At 36.2% G+C, this 19,534-nt stretch overlaps 1 protein-coding gene across 1 annotated transcript in view; it reads right to left on the minus strand.

Annotated features, from left to right (window-relative positions):
- The window catches only part of TUSC3 (tumor suppressor candidate 3), a 148,498-nt gene that overhangs the window by 55,390 nt on the left and 73,574 nt on the right, over positions 1-19,534 (minus strand). The window contains exon 6 of the mRNA XM_039349415.1: positions 10,245-10,334. Coding sequence (XP_039205349.1) covers positions 10,245-10,334 — 90 coding nt within the window. The remainder of the gene's footprint in view (positions 1-10,244; positions 10,335-19,534) is intronic.

Consider the following 19,534-nt stretch of genomic DNA (forward strand, 5'->3'; position numbering starts at 1 on the left):
ATTTTCTCTTTGTTTTTAACATGCTTTTTCTGGTATTTAGAAATTAGGTGCAAAGGGGGGGGGGGGTTGGGATGAAGGCTTGAGCTCAGTTAGCCATAACAATAACGCTGCTTTGTGGGAACTCAAGGACGAGTTGATAACGTTTTGGGGGGCTGAGAAACTAGGGAGAAAGCCTGCGTTTTAGGCTAATTGGAGAATGTGATTTATGACAGCTTATTGGAGGTGGGAATTGAACTTTGTTACTTTGTATCTGGGGGAAGGGAATTTAGTTTTTGGGTTCAACTATGTAGTGCTGATACTTCATTTCCTGAATAAAATGTTCTTTAAAGAAGAATTTTGCCTTGAAGTTCTTTTGATGGGTTTCATCTATCGGAACCATGACAGTAACAACTGCTCAGTATACTCTCTTGCCAAGGTAACTCTCATTATCTGTAATAGTGCAACTAATTTAACAATTTTCACTTTAAACTGTTCCCTAATTTATCAGATTAATATATCTGAATTCAGTCCTGTTAGCTAAATTATCAAGCAAAGCTTATAAACCAGTACTTAGTAAATTATAGATGATGAGAGATCTTTTTTTAAAAAAAATGTGAGAAATCACAGAGAAGACATTCCTGTATTTCTTTTCCTGGACCAATTGTTGAGCAGTTTATTTACCCATTTCTAAAACATCCTAGACTGTAAGGATAGTTATCCAAGTACTTTTGGTATTCTTCTCAAAAATTCCCCAAAATATATTAAATTCAAATAGTAATATTACAAAGCCAGACCTATTTATCCACAAATAAGGCCCATTGAATACACTAAATGATATTTCGGAGTAAGTACAGCTAGGATTATCCTGAAGTCCAAATTATTTAAATCTTGAATAATTCCAACAAAGAAATGGAAAGGCCAGAAATAAAAATAAATGGAGTCTGAAGTTTTCAAAAGTGTGAGATATATGTTCATTTTATAAATGAAGAAAAAACTCCCATGATTTTCCTCCTAGAAAGCCATCCTCAAGTTTGTTCTCATTTCATTAAGCCTTGTGACCTTTGCCACACAACAATATTTGAGAATTTTTTTTCATCCAACATAAAGAATAGAATGTCCAAGCTTTGTATTAGTTGAAGACATCCTGAAATATTTCATTATTTGAGATGATGTTAAGTATATTTGAAGAATCATTACTTGGATCACTGCATTTTTTGGGGGCTGCATCTGTCAATTTTCACCACCATATGCAACATCGATGTTGATTCTGAGAAAACCAACACATTCATAGAAATGTATTCTGGAGAATCAAGAATTACAATCATACCCGAATGAAGGAAACCTGACAAAACCTTGACACAAACAAGTTGACTACTAGAGTGTTACATCTTATTGACATCTCATAAAAAAACTATTCAGATGTCAGGCCCACTAGCACTCAGCCAGCCTGCTATGATGTTTAGTGAACCCACATCCATATTTTTATCTATATTTATATCTTTATCTACACACACACACACACACACTACTGATTCAGTGTTTCTTCATCTATGTTAATTGGATATTTATTTATTAAACTTGCATATCACCTGACTCCCAATGACTCTGGGCAGTCCATAACAACGAAAACAAGGTAAGTAACAGAACCAATTAAAAGAAACGAAAAGGGCAAAAAAACCCCCCGCACTTAAAGGCTCTTTGATCAGGAAATAACGATGATTTTTTAAAATGTTTTATTATTTTTTTAAAATGACAATCTTTAGTGCTTAGTAAACATGTTATCTTGGTTCACATATTTAACATTAACTTCTTCAGTATAAATCTATTCATTTCTATAATGAATCTATAAATACAATCCAGTATTTTTTTCCCTGAACTTCCTTTCTTCCTCATATTTTTTCCATTTCCCCCTCATTATAGTTCTTGGTACTGTTGATGTATACAAAGTTAGATATAAACATTTGCATAATATTTTACTAATATTGTACAAATAACAATAATATCAATTCATAAATCAATATCCTGTTTTTCGTGCTTGTTAAAGTTTGATTTCCCATCAATATTCGAAGTATCTTTGTCAGTTATGATTTTCTCAATATTAATTACATTTATATTGCTAAAAATTTATTCATTCCAATCCTCCTTATTTTCATATTTCCCATATCAAAAAAAGAAAAAAATATTTCAATCTCTCATATGGAAACCATATATTTCATTATAAAAGTCTAATTATTCTAGGGGTCACCCGTTCTTTTAACCATATTCAAACAAGTATCTAAACATATAATGCCCCCTCTAATAAGTCAAATCTTCTAATTTTTAAATCTAACTCTTGCTTTCTTTCTTTGCCAAGTAGCTTTTCAAGACAAGGCAATTGAATCTCCCAGGAATTTTCTTTCTATTTTTGTGAAAGTTGCTTGGCATGAGGAAGACAATTTAGGTAGGGTATTTTTGGGAGGGAATTCCGCCCATTTATATTCCTTAAGCAATGCCCACTTTCCTTCTCCCTCAATTTTTCTTTTCATTTTTTTGTCTCCCAAGTTGTAACATTTCCCCTGATAGCTCTATATTCCATTTTTTTAAAATCTTCTTCCTTGTCATCAGGTGTATTTTGCAGACTTAAGGGGTAAAGGGTCTTTTGCATTTTCATTGTTATGGGTAAGTCTTGCAGTATTTTATTTGTATATGGTAGTTTATATTTTCCTTCTTTTATCTCTTCTGTCTCTAGGTCCATTTCTTCTGCTCATCTTTTGATTTCTGGTTTATTTGTTCATACTTTGTAGTTGTTGTCTGGGAACTTTCAAGTTGTAGATTTAATTTGGAGATTTGCTCATTTATATTGTCTAAATTATTTTTAGTCTCATTATGTTTTCTTTTTATGTCTTTGTGTGCAACAATTGTTTGGTGAATTAGTTGTAGCATAGAGTATATTTCCTTCTGAAAGGTATTTGCTTTTTCTTGAGCCATCATTCTAATCTACTAGGATCTACTAGGTCCTCTAATATCACCAGTCTCAATAAGAGTAGAACAAAGTTTCCTCTAGTTTTCTAGTCTTTATATGTAGCCTTTATAATACAATAGGTTCCAGAATACAGGTGCAGTCCCAAAAGCAATATTTTATAGTGATCCTTTGTATCCTTTGCATTCAGAAATTATCAGTCAGGCAAGGTTATAATCCATAATGTTAAAAGTGTTCAAAATGTTCAACCTCCCTGAAAACAGCTCAAAAATCTCTCCCAGCCAGACATATTCAAAGGCCAAATTTTTCTTTCTCTCCCACTAGCTCTTGAGATTAAAAGTCCAAGCTCAGTAGGTGTTTATAATCCAAAAAGGTCAGGATGAAAAGTATGCCAAAATATTTTCCTTTATTGCCAGTTGTTCTCCCTTAAGCTAGGAGTCACCAAGCAGCCAGGAAGCTAGTTATAGTGCTATACTCAATTCCACAACTAGATGTCATTCAAAATCCATTTTCCACTCTTAAGACAAAGTATTAATTTCTTATATTTCACCTCAATGTTTGTTTTTTATCCCAAAGAGAAAATCTTAACAATTATCTCAGTTCTGAAATTTATCAGAATTGTAGCTTTATGTTATTTCCACTTCAATATTGTGTATTTCTGTCCCCCATAGAAATTAAAACGCTGCTTCCATTCCCATTTGGAGGTTTTAGCTTCTTGGGAGCCTTTCCCAGGAAATTCAGTTGTAAAATAGTAAAGAAAAGATCAATATTCTCACCCAGTTCCAAACATACTGTTTACGATGTGTTAATTGGTGCTTTTCTTCTTCGATTGTCAGCAGCTAATGGCTGGCCACAGGAATGTAGCCAGACTTTCCCCTGCCGGTTTGGAGGGCTTTTCTCGGATCAAATGGAAAGTCCGCCATGTCTCCATGATTGATGAGGCACCCCTCCTTCTTCATCACCTCTTTGGGGTGACTTTAGACCTTTAGGGCCCCCAGCAGGGCAAAATTGGGTGCAGAAGGTAGAGCCCTGCCTTCCTGCATCCATCTCGCCGTGACACAAAACCAGAAGTCCCATAACCTTATGATTTAAATGACTATTTGTTATAATGTTACCTGTTCACATAGGTAACACCTGGTCTGATAGCCTTTTGAGACCAATCACAGAATCCTCAGTTTCAGTTGGTTGAACAGAAGTGTGGACTCATGATACCATATTCTGCATCCTGACTCATTCTGTTAAGCTTGTATTTGTAATTTTATGGTCCTTCTGTGGTAATATTCCTCATGGGACCAGATATTAGTGCAAGATTGGATTACCCCACTGAGCACTATTCCTAAAGTGGAAGATTCAAGCAACATAATGGTTTGGAGTCCATGGGACTGAGTCCATGCTAAAATTCCCATATTCTATGGTTTTGCAAACATCCCAAGGGTTAGCCTTCTAGATGCTAATATTTCTTTTTACTTAAAGGTTATGAGACTATTCCAAAGACATGAATAAGCTTCCTTTCCTTTGTGTTAGTATTGATTTCCAGGTATAGAATCTGGTTGAGTGGCACTAGCAGGTTTTTTGCTAGATTCATCACAACATTTTGTTCCTGAAAACAGCATGTGTTACGTTTTCTTCACTGCTTTTTTTTATAAAGATCATACTGATGAGTAGATAGGCATAAACATGGACATCCTTTTTTTTCAGATAGCCCATAATTTCTGTAAATACTTTGTGCTGATGTTGATGTGAAATTTAATTTCTTAACTAAAACTTAACACTACATGTAAAACTAGGAATTTTTCTCATGAGACTATGATTAGGTGGTACAAGTTGGCCTTTAACAAATCTACTGAGACTAGAAAGTGGACAGGTAAGACTATGTACACCTTTACTTTTAATGCCTCCATTCTTAAGGTTTGGATATCTATCCAATTTCCATTTTTCTTGAAAATACATTGCTAATCTTCATCCTAAAATGCTTCACTTTGTTCTTGGGGATAGAAAAGGTAGATGTCTTTTCAGTTTCTTATGAGCTCTAATGCATATCTCCAACTATTGTCTCTAGCATTTGTCTATCTCTGGAAGAGTATCTTCCAGTGCACCTAAATTCCTAAGTGGTACATGCTGTAAGTGTTTAACCTATCAAAAACAGTACCATGAAAAACAGATTAGAAACACAAGTTAAGATAGGCAAGAAAACGTAAGTGAGCACCTGTCCATCCTAGATGAGTTCAAATCACCAGAACCAGATGGATTACATCCCAAGGTTCTGAAGAACCTGGCAGATGTGATTTCAGAACCACTGAACTATATATTTCAAAAATCCTGGAACACTGGGGAACTACCAGAGGACTGGAAAAGAGCTGAAGTAGTTCCCATCTTCAAAAAAGGGGAAAAAATGGATCCAGGAAACTACAGACTATTAACCTGACCTCAATACCTGGGAAGATCTTGGAAAAGATAATCAAGCAACAAATCAGTGAACACCTAGAGACAAACAAAGTCACTACCAAAAGCCACATAAGTCTGTCAAAAACAGATCATGCCAGACAAATCTTATTGCATTCTTTGACCAGTGACAAAATTAGTGGACCAGAGGAATGCTGTGGATATAATTTACTTGGACTTCAGTAAAGCATTTGATAAAGTAGACCACAGCCTACTACTTGACAAGATAGAAAAATGTGGGTTAGATAGCATCACCACCAGATGGATTCATAGCTGGTTGACCAGCCGTACTCAGTGTGTGGTCCTCAATGGAACTGCATCTACATGGAGGGAAGTGTGGAGTGGGTGTCCCAGGGCTCTGTTCTGGGCCCAGTGCTCTTCAACATCTTCATCAGTGATTTGGATGAGAGGATAGATGGGGAACTCATCAAATTTGCAGACAACACCAAGCTGGCAAGAATAGCCAACACACCAGAAGACAGGCTTAAGATACAGAAGGATCTTGACAGACTTGAACATTGGACGCTATCTAACAAAATGAAATTCAATGGTGAAAAAAGTAACCTTCTACATTTAGTCAAGAAATACCAAATGCACAGGTATAATATAGTGGTACCTTGCTCAATAGTAGCAACTGTGAGAGGGATCTTGGAGTCGTAGTGGACGATCACTTAAATATGAGCCAGCAGTGTGCTGCAGCAGCCAAAAAAGCCAACACAGTACTAGGCTGCATTAACAGAGGGATGGAATCAAGATCACGTGAAGTGTTAATATCACTTTATAATGCCTTGGTAAGGCCATACTTGGAATACTGCATCCAGTTTTGATCACCATGATGTAAAAAAGATGTCGAGACACTAGAAAGAGTACAGAGAAGAGCAACAAAGACAATCAGGGGATTGGAGGCTAAAACATATAAGGAATGGTTGCTGGAATTGGGTACGTCTAGTCTAATGAAGAGAAAGATGAGGGGTGACATGATAGCATTGTTCCAATATCTCAGGGATTGCCACAAAGAAGGGAGAGTCAAGCTATTCTCCAAAGCACCTGAAGTCAGGACAAGAAGCAACGGATGGAAACTAACCAAAGAGAGAAGCAACCTAGAACTAAGGAGAAATTTCCTGACAGTTAGAACAATTAATCAGTGGAACAACCTGCCTCCAGAAGCTGTCAATGTTCCAACTCTGGAAGTTTTTAAGAACAGACTGAAATGATATAGTGTTTCCTGCCTGAGCAGGGGACTGGACTAGATGACCTCCAAGGCCCTTCCATTATTATTATTATCATCATCATCTTGGTTCTTGTCTTCTCTGCTTGGTGTTAATACTTTAGTTTGGAAGAGTGAGAGACAGAATTGGCTCTTTGCTATCTGTTCAAAAAATGAATGGTCTTTGGCCAAATAGGAAAACACACACGTTCTCTGGTTATGTGCCTTTTCTGTTCTTAGGAAGAAGGATTTAAAGTGGTTAGAACCAATTTTATTACCTCTCTATATAGCTTCCCAAAATATTGTACTTCAAGATAGTTTTTGATTGATCATTCATCTTGCCTCAACAATAGGCCTTAATCTATCATCACTTATGATGCCTTAGATCTGGCTCACAAACTGCCATTGATCTATTCATACTTTCCTCACTGGGGTCTGTGAACATATTATCTTTCTTTGGCATTACTGATGTAGCAATTAGGGATGCATTGGATTCACTGATACTATATATTACTAGCCATGCCAGAGTTAGCTAAGAGGTGTAACGTGTTTGCTATTGCTGAAGGTAACTTGACTAGTTAGTTGGGCTAAATTGGTCTCAGATTAAATTACACCAATTTCTCAAGAAAAGGCAAATTTGTACATGGTGATGAGTCATCTTCTGAACAAACCTACCCACTCAGTTTTTGCAAAAACAGTAGGGAATATATAGAGCTTCGAATTATATTGTTGGGTTCTTGTTGATATCTGAGCTTGGCTGTTTTCCTGCAGACAATACATTTCTAGGTTAGGTAACATTATCAGGCCACGGTATAATAGAGATCTCAACTGTGGACAAACAAACTTGGAGGAGAAAATGCTAGGTATATTGCTGTAAGCTTTTAGAGAAAAAGATGGAAAGTACCACAAATACATATAAATAAATAAGCAGCTGTTTTTCTCCACTGCATACATTATACTCTGCATTATTCACAGTGCTAAGCTGCTGCTTGACTCCATCTCTATTGCTCTCCAGAGCACCTTTAGAAGACAAGTGAAAATAAAGAAATCATTCTGAGCCTTGAAAGCCAAATTTATGGATCTTTTCCTATGTGATTTACTGTTCATCTGAATTGCCAAACATTTCAAATTCACTGAGCCTGGACAGCAATCTGCATGCTTTCAACACTTGCTCTGTTAGTGGAAAGCAATGCAATGCAAAGCATTAGCTTTTTCAGTCTGCAAAAAGGAAATACATTATTTAAAATTATTTCAAGGAGTTTTGTTTGTTTGTAGAAAAATATGTTACTAAAGTACTGTAAAATACTTCAATCCTTTTCATATAATTCTGGATAAATCAAACAGTTCCAATAAAATAAAATTTGATAAAAAGGCAAAAAAAAATGTTTTAATTTGTTCAGTCTAAAGCTGCCCCGAACACATCCTCCACTTGACAGTTATTTATCCATCACAATTTTCTGCTGACAATTCTTAATATAAGGGGAAGTGGTAAACTCTCTAAATAAGACTTTAAAAAGAGAATTGTGTCATTACTTGTGATTGAAATAAATATAATATGTACTGATTCACTTGTCCTGTTCTATGGTATTTTTATCTCTATGAGGAAGCAATTCAAAAAGAGGATAAAGTTAGATACTATATGAAGATTGACAATACACTTGAAGAAGTCAGAAAAAGACTTTTAATCTCAAGAGCTAGTGGGAGACCTCCCTAACATACAAAAATTCATCCAAATAAATTTATAGAAATAGATAAACTTTTTAAACTTTTTCAAAACATTATAATTTGTTAGAATCAATGTCTGCTCCTGTAATCTCTTACCTTTTTGTCACTGTATAATAATACATAATACATTCATGAAATGGAATAATTAAAAATCTGAGCTATTTTAAACACAGTTTTAGTGATTTACTTATTTTATACTTATTTGGTCAAAGTTCAGTGTAGCACATCTGTCAGACCAAATATGTCATATTATGTCATCAGTCAGCTCCCACCTTCTATCACCAAATCAATCAGTCATTAAATTCAAGTTGCCACTTTCTTCTTACTTTAATTATGTTGTGAAATATCAAAGAAAACCAAAAATGGATTTCCTCTTGAAAGGTTAGGCAAATTATTTTCCATTAACCAATAATGAGAAAGTTTAAAAACTTTAGGAAGTTCATTTCAATATAAAGTGGGGAGAGAAGGAAGAAAAAAATAATTTCATGTAGCCTTCCAATAAAAATATTCTTGCAAAAGTTAGTTCTTTATAGTTCTTTTGTTTTAAATAACAAAAAACAAAATCCTCGAGTAACTCCATTTTCTTCATCTTACTTCAAAGTATATCCAGTAATAGGGTCAATTCAGTCCTTCTAAGACAGAATGAAAACAGACCACATGGATGCCTTAACATCAAAGCTCTGATTACTGACATTCTGGTGATAATTTCTTTGACTATTTGTTATCAAACACCTGTATGTGTGCTTCCTTTTTATCCAAGCAGGAAGGCTGAAGACCATTATACCAAAAATTATTAGATACTGAAATTAAATATAAAAAACCTAGATGTTCAAAGGGCAAAAAGATGAAAATATGCTAAAAATATTAATACGCTACATTCTTGACTCATATTCAACATATTTAAGCATTGTAAACAATTGGATTATTAATTCAAGTATGCCACAAGTGTGGAATCAATTGTATACTCCAATTTAGTACATCCCTCCTATACTTGAAGCTAAAAATCCATCCATTACTTGCCCTAATTTAATTGGGACTTGCCCTTTTTTGATACAGCATATACTTGGTGACAAATCATTCATTGCAGATTATTGCCAAGGTAAGAAACAGGAGGCCTATGTACTAATTATTAGTTCATTTTAATACTTTGTCTAATGTAACAGCTAACTAACATCTTTGAGTTCTAAGATACATTTAACATATTAGGAGATTTATCAATGTATTTTTAAAAATTACCACCAGTTTGCCATGCTGTCAAATATTCTATGTATTTTGGGAAGAGTTCAGTCTCCACAAAAATGATCAAACATACATTATAAAAAGACTATCATAGATTTAAAAAGACTTGTTACATAAAAGGCATCTTTTATAACTATAAAACAATATGCAACTTTTACTTATTACAACAAAGCTGTATTGTTTATATATTTAATGCGAAGTAAGCTATGATGGACATTCAACCCTAGCTAATCAGAATGCAACTAACTGATCTGTATTCTCTGCTAAGAGTTAGCAATCTACAATGGCTCTATTGGATAAAATTGCCATCTCAGACAAACAGGGAAACGGGACTATAAAACAGCATTTAAAGCTTCATGAAAAACATAGAATGAAGAAACCTGAGGGTGCAGTTTACCCATTATCTGCTACAGACTTAAAGATAATTGGTATACATTTAACTGAAGAACAATTATATATCAACTTTTTGTAACAGACTAACAGTTTACTTAAGTTCACTGCCAGTCTCTACAATAACATTCCACTAAGCATATGTGATAGTTTTGAAAAAAAAAAATTGCCCCAGAGATAAACAGCCACCACAAATTTTCATATTTACTTTCACACTCTACTACTTCATGTAGAAGTTTTGAGAATGAAACTGTTAATTTTACACACAGAGTTGTAAGTTGTTAGTTGTTTACAAGAACTTACCACTTGCCCATTTTGGGGATTTTTATGAGCGTATGGGGGTCCTCGGATATGATTCCACATTTGGCCAGACGTCATTGCAAAAACAACACACTGAGAAACAAGCAGAAATAAAATATTAATTTATTTCATGACCAGGAAATATTTCTTTTTTTAAAAAAATATTGCTATATCTTCATTATTTACAGAGGAAGAAAAGAAGACTGATGTAATCTAGCTTTGGAGAGGAAATCCTAATTTGTGGAAATAGTTTTTACAATCTGCCTGGTGATTGTAGTGATTCACTATTAATAAAAGTCTTTGTCATTTCTCTATCTGGGTGAAAATCTGGGGCACTTGGAAACCAAGCGATTCATGATTCGCTCCATTTTCAAATGCCCCATAGGTGCCCAAACACTTTTCACTCAGACAGAGAAATGACGGAGACTGGAAGCTTCATATGCTTGCAAATGGGGTGGTTGGAAACTGAGCGAATGACTCAGTTTCCAACAGCACCATTTGCAAACAGATGAAGGTTCCTATCTCCCTCTGGGTGAAAAGTGTGTGGCCATCTGGATCGCCTACCTAACTTCCCGCCTCTGCTTCCGCTCTGGGACTGGTGGGCTGAAGCTGCTGCTGGACACCGTCAGTCTCCACACGCTCACTCATTGCTGCTTGTGCTGGTCACACCCATCCCGGCTTATTTTTGGGGTAGGGCTTATATTAGGACCTTCCCCCCCAAAAAACAGGCTAGGGCTTATTTTCGGGGTGGGTCTTATTTTGGGGAAAACAGGGTAGAAGACGGGGTTGCTAATTACACACCACATTAAAGCAGAATATTAGCTAAAAAGCAAGGATTACATTTACATTATTTGTATTTTATTTATATGCAACTCAAAAAAATCAGAATACCTAAATGCTAGTCACTATAAAAAGCAACAGCCATATAACAGGAAATGCTATTCAAACCATGTCTGCATCAATTACAATCTCAAATAGAATGTAGGAGTAGATTCCTGAAGACATGCAAATTTGACCGTAAATTAAGCCTAATGTTAAATTACGCTCAGAATTCATATGCCATTAAGCAACAAATATACTCTGTAATAAGCAACCTTGTCCTCTTCCTAATGCCTACAAAAAAGATGAGTAATTTTTAACAGTACTACTGAAGCAGGTTAACATCTGGAATCTCATACAAGTAATCCTGGACTTACGAAGTGTCACTTAGCAACCATTTGAAATTACAAAAGATACCCCAAAAGTAATTTATGATCCAGCTTAAAAGTTTCAGCTGCTATAGCACCCCTGCAGCCATTAATCCTTATGACTGACTGGATAGATACTGCAGTACACCCACTCTATTTCCCACCATCCTGCTCTGCAGGTCCCTATAGACACTGAGCCTACTTTAACACTCCTCAGGGTTCCACACATTTCTCCACACCTCCGTCACTGATTGCTCACTTATCTTTTATTATAGACCTCCTTCTGGAAGCTCTGCAGATTGCATTGGGAATGAGAGCCATTTCTTGGCACCCCTTAACCACATGAATGCAGCCTGGAAGCAAGTACTATTTTTACAATGACTGTAATGAGGGCACTTCAAAATGGTGCTCACTCCTGGAATGGAGGAACGATGACTGGGGAAAAAGCAGCTTGTTCTTCTTCTCTAATGCTTCCCACTTGCTTGAACATCCGCTAAACAGTTGTCTTGCAAGCAAAAAAATTTGAGGACAATATTGGGAACTCAGCCTCCTTGCAATGTTTGAGAGATATATGGGTGTGCCACCATTTCCCAGAAAAAGTCTCGCTCCTTTCCTTCCAGTGCTTTAAACCAGTGGTTCTTAACCTGGGCGATATCGCCCCCCAGGGGGTGATTTCATTTTTCAGGGGGCAATGGAACAAAAAGGTGCAATGTGGGGGCGAAGGAACAAAAAGGGGGTGATATGGGTGCAATGGAGCAGGAAGTTTTGGGGACACTTTTGAGACTTTTTCATACAGTGAATCGCTGTATATCTGTCGTACAAAAACATCAGATCGCTCGCTATTCGTGGATTGAATTGTGTTTTCAAATGTTCCTCCAGCTAGCTTCAGTACAGAATGCCATACATATGTAAATACGCATTGCTTATCTTCATGCACGTTGCGCAGCAGCCCTTGCCCTTTTTATATTTCTTTCTGGGTCTTAAATTTCACTTGTAATTCAATCATTAAATATTACTGTTTTTCTTTTTGGGCATTTCACTTTCTTGCAATTGAATTTTGTTTTCAGTGGTCATTACATTTAAGTGTCTTGAATAAATAAGATAATAATGAAATACATGTATCACAAAGTTTGGGAATAAAGTGACAGGTGGCACCAAAATTTTTCACACAGTTGAGATATGGGAAAAAGACTGGAAATAAATTATTTGCATTGATATGTCCTGATGACAATTTTAAAGAAAACAAAACAAGTGTTTGCATAAATTGAAGAATTATTTCCTATGTTGTGATTGAGAGGTTATGTTGGGGGAGGGGGGGCGATGACAACTTCCTCATTGGCTCAAGGGGGCGATTCGTTCAAAAAGGTTAAGAACCACTGCTTTAAACCACCTGCAAATGGTAATGGTGGAAAAGCAAAGGCATATACTCCCAAGTGTTTTCCTTTCCCAAGGCTTCTGGATTATACGCTTGCCACATTCCCTTCTCCACTTCTTTAAAGCACTGGAAGGATAGGAGCAAGGCTTCTTTGAGAGAAGGGTGTACACCCATACCCACACACCTCTGAAATACTGCAAGGAGGCTTCACCTTTCTCACTATGTTTGAAATGAGTGTGTATGTCTGCATCCCTGAAAGAAGCTGCCCTCTCCCTCCAATGCTATCATTCGCAGAAGAAAAGGCAGCGGCAGAACTGGCAACGGCAGGCACACCCAACATTGCCCTTCTCCAATAATTCTCACTCACAAAACAGTCAGTCAACTATATAGTGTGTGTGCAAGCGAGGCGGAGAATAGAGATGGACAAGCTTATCTTTGCTGTTTCTGTCACTGCTGTTTGTAGAAGAATCATCGGTGGAACCAGCAAAGGCAGGCATGCCCAGCTTTTTTCTAAGCCAATGTTTCTTTCTCATAAGACAGACAGACAGCAGTGGGCATATGAGTGAACAACAGGCATTTGAAAGAAGAACAAGCTGAGTGTTTCTTAGACTGCATTCCTCCATTCTGGAAGCAAGCACCGTTTTGAAGTGCCCAAAATTCATTATGGTCACTCTCAAAATAGTACTTGCTTCTGGGCCTCAACCAGGTGGTCTAGTGATGCTGAGAGATGGAGCAGTTTGCTCTTATTCCTAGTGAGATCTGTGGTCACTAAATAATTATCATTAAATAATCTCCAGTCAGAGTGCAATATAAACAATACACTATAAAACCATGAACATTAACACAAGTAGACAAGAAGAACAGAAAAGGGCAGGAAATGCAACAGGGCAGCTTCAATCAAAAATTTGTTTGAATAAATGGGTCTTCGTCTGATGCTGGAAATCTACAAATCAATCCATTTTCTATTCATGAAAGCTGGCTGGGTGACTTTGGGCCAGTCATTTTCTCTCAGCTCAACTCAGCTCACAGCTGTTGTGAGAATGAAGGAATATTAGATACTGTATGTTCACCACCTTAAGTTATTAATAAAAACTAGTAAAGGCAGGATAAAATAAATATTCTGAACGGTGGGAATTATCGCTTTTTATTATTATTTTTATCTTTGCAAGTCACCCAGATTCACTCAGAGTGAACTGAGTGGCCTTATGAATTTTCTTAAATAAATAAGTCTAGGACTTATATCCCCAAATTCCCTCTAATTCAGGGGTTCTCAACCTTGGCAACTTTAAGACTTGTGGACTTCAACTCCCAGAATTCCTCAGCCAGCTTTGCTGGCTGAGGAATTCTGGGAGTTGAAGTCCACAAGTCTTAAAGTTGCCAAGGTTGAGAACCCCTGCAGTCTAATTCCAAGTGCTATAGAATGGGAATGGAGTTACATTTCTTAAATATTTATCAGACCCAAATTTAAAAGTGTCTTTAATCTCCATTTTAGCAAAGTTAAAATATTGTACATATACAGAATAATTCCAGTCTGACCAGCTTGTGTAGCTTGAGTTTAAAGCTTTCGGAAGTGGCAGAAAACATCTACATTCAACTATTGACAGAACTGAAGAAATAGCAGCTTCAACAACTATGTGCCTATTGTGTGATAGCCCATTTGAAAAATGTCAGCATCTGGGCCTTCTTGCTATTTTAATGCATTATCTATTAATAAGAAACAAACTAGCATGAACACTAGCAGATGTTAATGAACCATCTAACTCACTTGCAACCTGGAGGCAACATAAACTCACATCATTATATAAGTCCTCTACATCTAGAACTGGATGATTACACAATGCTTGGGAAATTGAGTTTATAGAGAACACTGGTCTTCATTGTGGGTTCCTCTGGGCTGCTTTTCTTTTTAGAAGGCCAGGAAATATAGCTCATTTTATTTTCATTTTCTTATTGTTTCACGTTTTATAATATTCAGTTCCATTTCCTCGTTCCTGTTATTGCATATTGGAGGTATCTAAAATTTGCATATTTTATGGTTACAAAATTGCAATTCCCTCATGAAACATGCTAAATAACTTCTTCCTATTTGCGGAACATATCAACTTTCTATATTAGTAAAATTTTAATTACTAAGTCATAATACTGTAATGCAATTGTTCAATTTTTTACCCCTTCAACAATTTATATTCAAATTACTGAACCATTATTATCCAATTTATTTTCCAAAGAAATATGCTAACTTTTCCCATCTGAAAAAGTCTTATCCCACGCTTTCTTCAAGAACAAATTATAATGTATGAATTCACTTCATTTAATTCTAAACCAGACAGAAATTGATTGCTAACAATACTGATTATATAACTGATCAATGGGTCAGACCTATGTTCTCACCTGTATAGCCAATATACAGACTTCTTGTTATATGAGGGTACTTATTTTATTTTGAAAGATTTATATAGCTTGGCAGCATAGAAAACAATAAAAATAACAATCCACCACCAAAAATCAACATAAAACATGCGTTGATTTTTTTAAAAATTTTTTGTCTTCTTGGATATTTTTGAGCTTTGTATTTTAACTTTATTTTAAAGCTATATCTAAAAACTAAAATCAAGAGATGGGCAGCATGGACATAAAATCTTACACCATCAACCATCTCCAACAGTGAGCATTTCTCTCCAAGCTGCAGGTCAGCTGGCTAAACCAAGTTTTGATACCCTTCTGGAAGGCCAAAAGAATTTTAATCTGTCTTCTTTTGGAAATAATCATTAAGAATTATAATATTATACATATAATATTTATATATACATAATATTTATATATAAAATTAGAAAAATATAATTTATACATAAATATTTATAATTTTATAGTAATTATAAAACAAAATATGAAAATGTCAAAAATTGAAATTGAATGATTATGGCATAAACCCTCCATGATGATCCCAGTGGTTATTGGCACATCATACAAAAGCATCTTGGACAGCACTTAGAAAATCTGCACTGATAAAATTTTCATTTGTCAATTGCAAAAGGCTACACTGCTTGGGTCCACATTTATACCATGTTTTCCCCAAAGTAAAACCTCTCGCAGTTACTACTATTGAGCAAGGTAGCACCTATACTGTACCTATGCATTTGGTTTTTCTTCCTTAAATGTAGAACCTTACTTTTTTCACCACTGAATTTCATTTTGTTAGATAGCGTCCAGTGTTCAATCTGTCAAAATCCTCCTGTATCCTAAGCCTGTCTTCTGGAGTGTTGGCTATTCCTGCCAGCTTGGTGTTGTCTGCAAATTTGATGAATTTCCCATCTATCCTTTCATCCAAATCATTGATGAAGATGTTGAAAAGCATTGGGCCAAGAACAGAGCCCCATGACACACTTTTCTCCATATAGAAGCAGTTCAATTGAGGACCACATGCTGAGTATGGCCAGTCAGCCAACTATGAATCCATCTGGTGGTGATGCTGTCTAACCCACATTTTTCTATCTTATCAAGTAATAGGTTGTGGTCTATTTTATCAAATGCCTTACTGAAGTCCAAGTAAATTATAACAGCATTCCTCTGGTCCACTAATTTTGTCACCTGGTCAAAGAATGCAATAAGATTTGTCTGGCATGATCTGTTTTTGACAAACCCATGTTGGCTTTTGGTTGTGACTTTGTTTGCCTCTAGGTGTTCACTGATTCGTTGCTTGATTATCTTTTCCAGAATCTTCCCAGGTATTGAGATCAGGCTTATAGATTCATTTTTTCTCCTTTTTGAAGATAGGAACTACACATTAGCTCTTTTCCAGTTCTCTGATAGTTCCCCAGTCCTCCATGATCTTTGAAAGATATAGTTCAGTGACTTTGAGAGAACATCTACCACTTGCTTCATAACCTTGGGGTGTAATCCTGATTTGAACTTGTCTAGGGTGGACAGGTGCTCACTAAAATAGACATTTTCTTGCCTATTTTAACTTGTGTTTCTAATGTTTTTTACTGTATTGTTTTTGATAGGTTGGACTGTTTTTTCCCTTATAAAGACAGATGCAAAAAACAAGTTAAGTAGTTTTGCTTTCTCCCTGTTGCTTGTCATCTTCTTGCACTTTCTCCCACTAATGGACCAATCATTTCCTTAACTTTTTTCTTGTTTTTTACAGGTTGAAAGAACTTTTTTTGTTTTTTTGTTTTACTTTTGCTGCAAGCCTTAGTTCATTTTGAGCCTTAGCTTTCCTCACTTCATCTTTGGACGCTCAGGCTATTTGCTGATATTCTGCCTTAGTTATGCGCCCCCTTTCCATTTTTTTAAATACTTGTCCTTTTTGTCTTTCAATTTATCAGAGAGTTCTTTATGCAGCCATGCTGGTTTCTTTTCAGAGCTGTTATTTTTCTTCTTCATTGGTAGTGTGCTAGACTGGGCTTTCATAATCTCGCTTTTCAAAATTTCCCAAGCTTCTTGAGTTGTTTTCCCCTTGAGGATTCTTATCCAGGGAATCTTTCCCAAGCTCTAAGTTTATTGAAATTAGTTTTCTTAATGTTCAAGACTCTAGTATGACTATGTTCTATTGTTTGTTCTTGCATAACATTGAATTCCAATATTGCATGGTCACCCCCCCCCCACAACACCTTCTATCATTTCAACTCTGTTAGTGAGAATTAAGTTCAATATGGCTGATCCCTTAGTTCCCTTCTCTACTTTTTTGGAGACAAAGTTGTCTGCTAGGTTTGTCCGGAATCTGTTTGATCTTCACTTGGTGCAGAGTTTGTGTGCCATCTGATGTCAGGGTAATTAAAGTCCCCCATTACTATTGTGATGTACTTCCTACATACCTTAGTTAAGTGACTATCAAAAGGTTCATCTATTTCCTCTGTTTGGTTGGGTGGCCTATAGTATATACCTATGGCAATGTCATTCCCCCCTCTTTTATATTGAGCCAAATGCATTCAAGACAGTTTCCATCATTGTTGTGCTCTATTTCTGTAGAGATGTAGTTATTTCTTATATAGAGAGCAACTCCACCTCCTCTTTTATTTGGTCTGTTTCTTTTAAATAATTTAAATCCCTCTAGCTGTGTGTTCCATTTGTGGGTTTCATCCCACCATGTTTCCATAATGGCAACAATATCATATCTGCCCTCATTAATCTGAATTTCTAGTTCACCTTGTTTATTGCTCATACTCTGTGCGTTGGTGTATAGACATTTGATCCTTTATGACTGACCCTCTATTTACTTTCTATATAACCTGTGTGGTGCCTGAGTTCCCCTATTTCCTTACCACCTGTTTGATTAGTGCACTTGGTGTGGCACTCACTATTAAAAGCTTGATTTTGCTTGACATCAAGGTTGATATTTTTATCCGCACACACATCTACATTACATGCACTGATAACACCATTAGTTATAGATTGCTGGGGACAGAAATGTTCTATATCAATTAACTCACTGTCCCTGTTGTTCAATTAAAATATTTCTCCAGAAAAATCTGTGAATTAAATGCCAAGTAATTCTGTCCTTTCTTTGAAGGATGCAAACCATTTCTTCTATACACTTTTTCATTGGATCAGCTGCAAACATCATGTCTAATATACCCAAAGCCTTCCCCTTTACACTTCTCCTTTAGCCACATATTGAATTCTGCTATATGCTGGCCTTTTCCATTTTGTTCCTTATACACTGGTAAAACCTCTGAAAAAGTAAGCCTACAGCCTATCCTGCTAAGTTCCTGCCCCAAGCTCTGGAAATCATTCTGCACAGAGAGTACATCTTTTTGGGACAGATCATTAGTGCCAAGATGTACAAAAGTATCCACATCACAGTCCTTGATGGCATTCTTGACTATCTTAAAATTACACTTCTTGTCCCTGCTGGCAGTAGCACCTGGAAGACACCTGACCTCTTTTGAAACCTCTGTATCCTTTCCTAAATTTACATTCCTTATAATTGAATCACCAACCAGAAGTGGCTTCTCTTTTTGGATGTCTTGCTCTTCTTGCATGATTGATGTGTAATATCTGATTCACACTTTCTCCTATCAAAACAAGTTCTTCATCTCAGACCATGATTCCTTGCTTATTTGAGTTATAATAATCACAACAACCCTGACCTGTCTCTTTAGTATCCCTATTAAGATCAGCAAGGACACTGTATCTGTTATGCAGGGATATGGTGAAAGCTTTGTGTTTGTGGTTCACAGTTCTCACCCACGGTTGTCCATACTGCCTTTCTCCTGAAGGATCTTTGTGGTAGAGGGGGCTGATAATGGGGCAGCTCAATAGAGCAGAAGGGCTGAGTTGGACACCCAATTTCTGCCTGAACAGCATAGATTACAGACTCTAGATAAGTAATCTGTCCATGTAGACTAGTAATTTGTTTCCAGATAGGACAGTATCCAAATTTGATTTCACATTGTTGAGTAATTATAATATTATCAGAAAGTGATTTATTTTAATCTGTCTTTGCTGGAAATAATAATAATTGTAGTGTTACAATGTTAATGTATAATAAAAAGCACAATAATAATCAAGTGGCCATTCCTTGAATATCACACAAAAACAGCTCTGGGACCAATTGCTGATGCTGGTCTTGCTTGTTGACCAGCAAAAGCAACACCTTCAGCATTAGAGTGGCTGAAATCAAGGAAATGTGGAAATTTGCTCATTATTTTGCAATCAGTTTTGGCCTGAGACAGACAGAGAACTGTTTAAAAGATGACAATGTGGACCAAGTGTCTCCTTGAAGTGTT

Source organism: Crotalus tigris, unplaced genomic scaffold (assembly GCF_016545835.1).
Source record: "Crotalus tigris isolate CLP2741 ecotype Arizona unplaced genomic scaffold, ASM1654583v1 scf7180000018268.1906537, whole genome shotgun sequence".
Taxonomy (NCBI): Eukaryota; Metazoa; Chordata; class Lepidosauria; order Squamata; family Viperidae; genus Crotalus; species Crotalus tigris.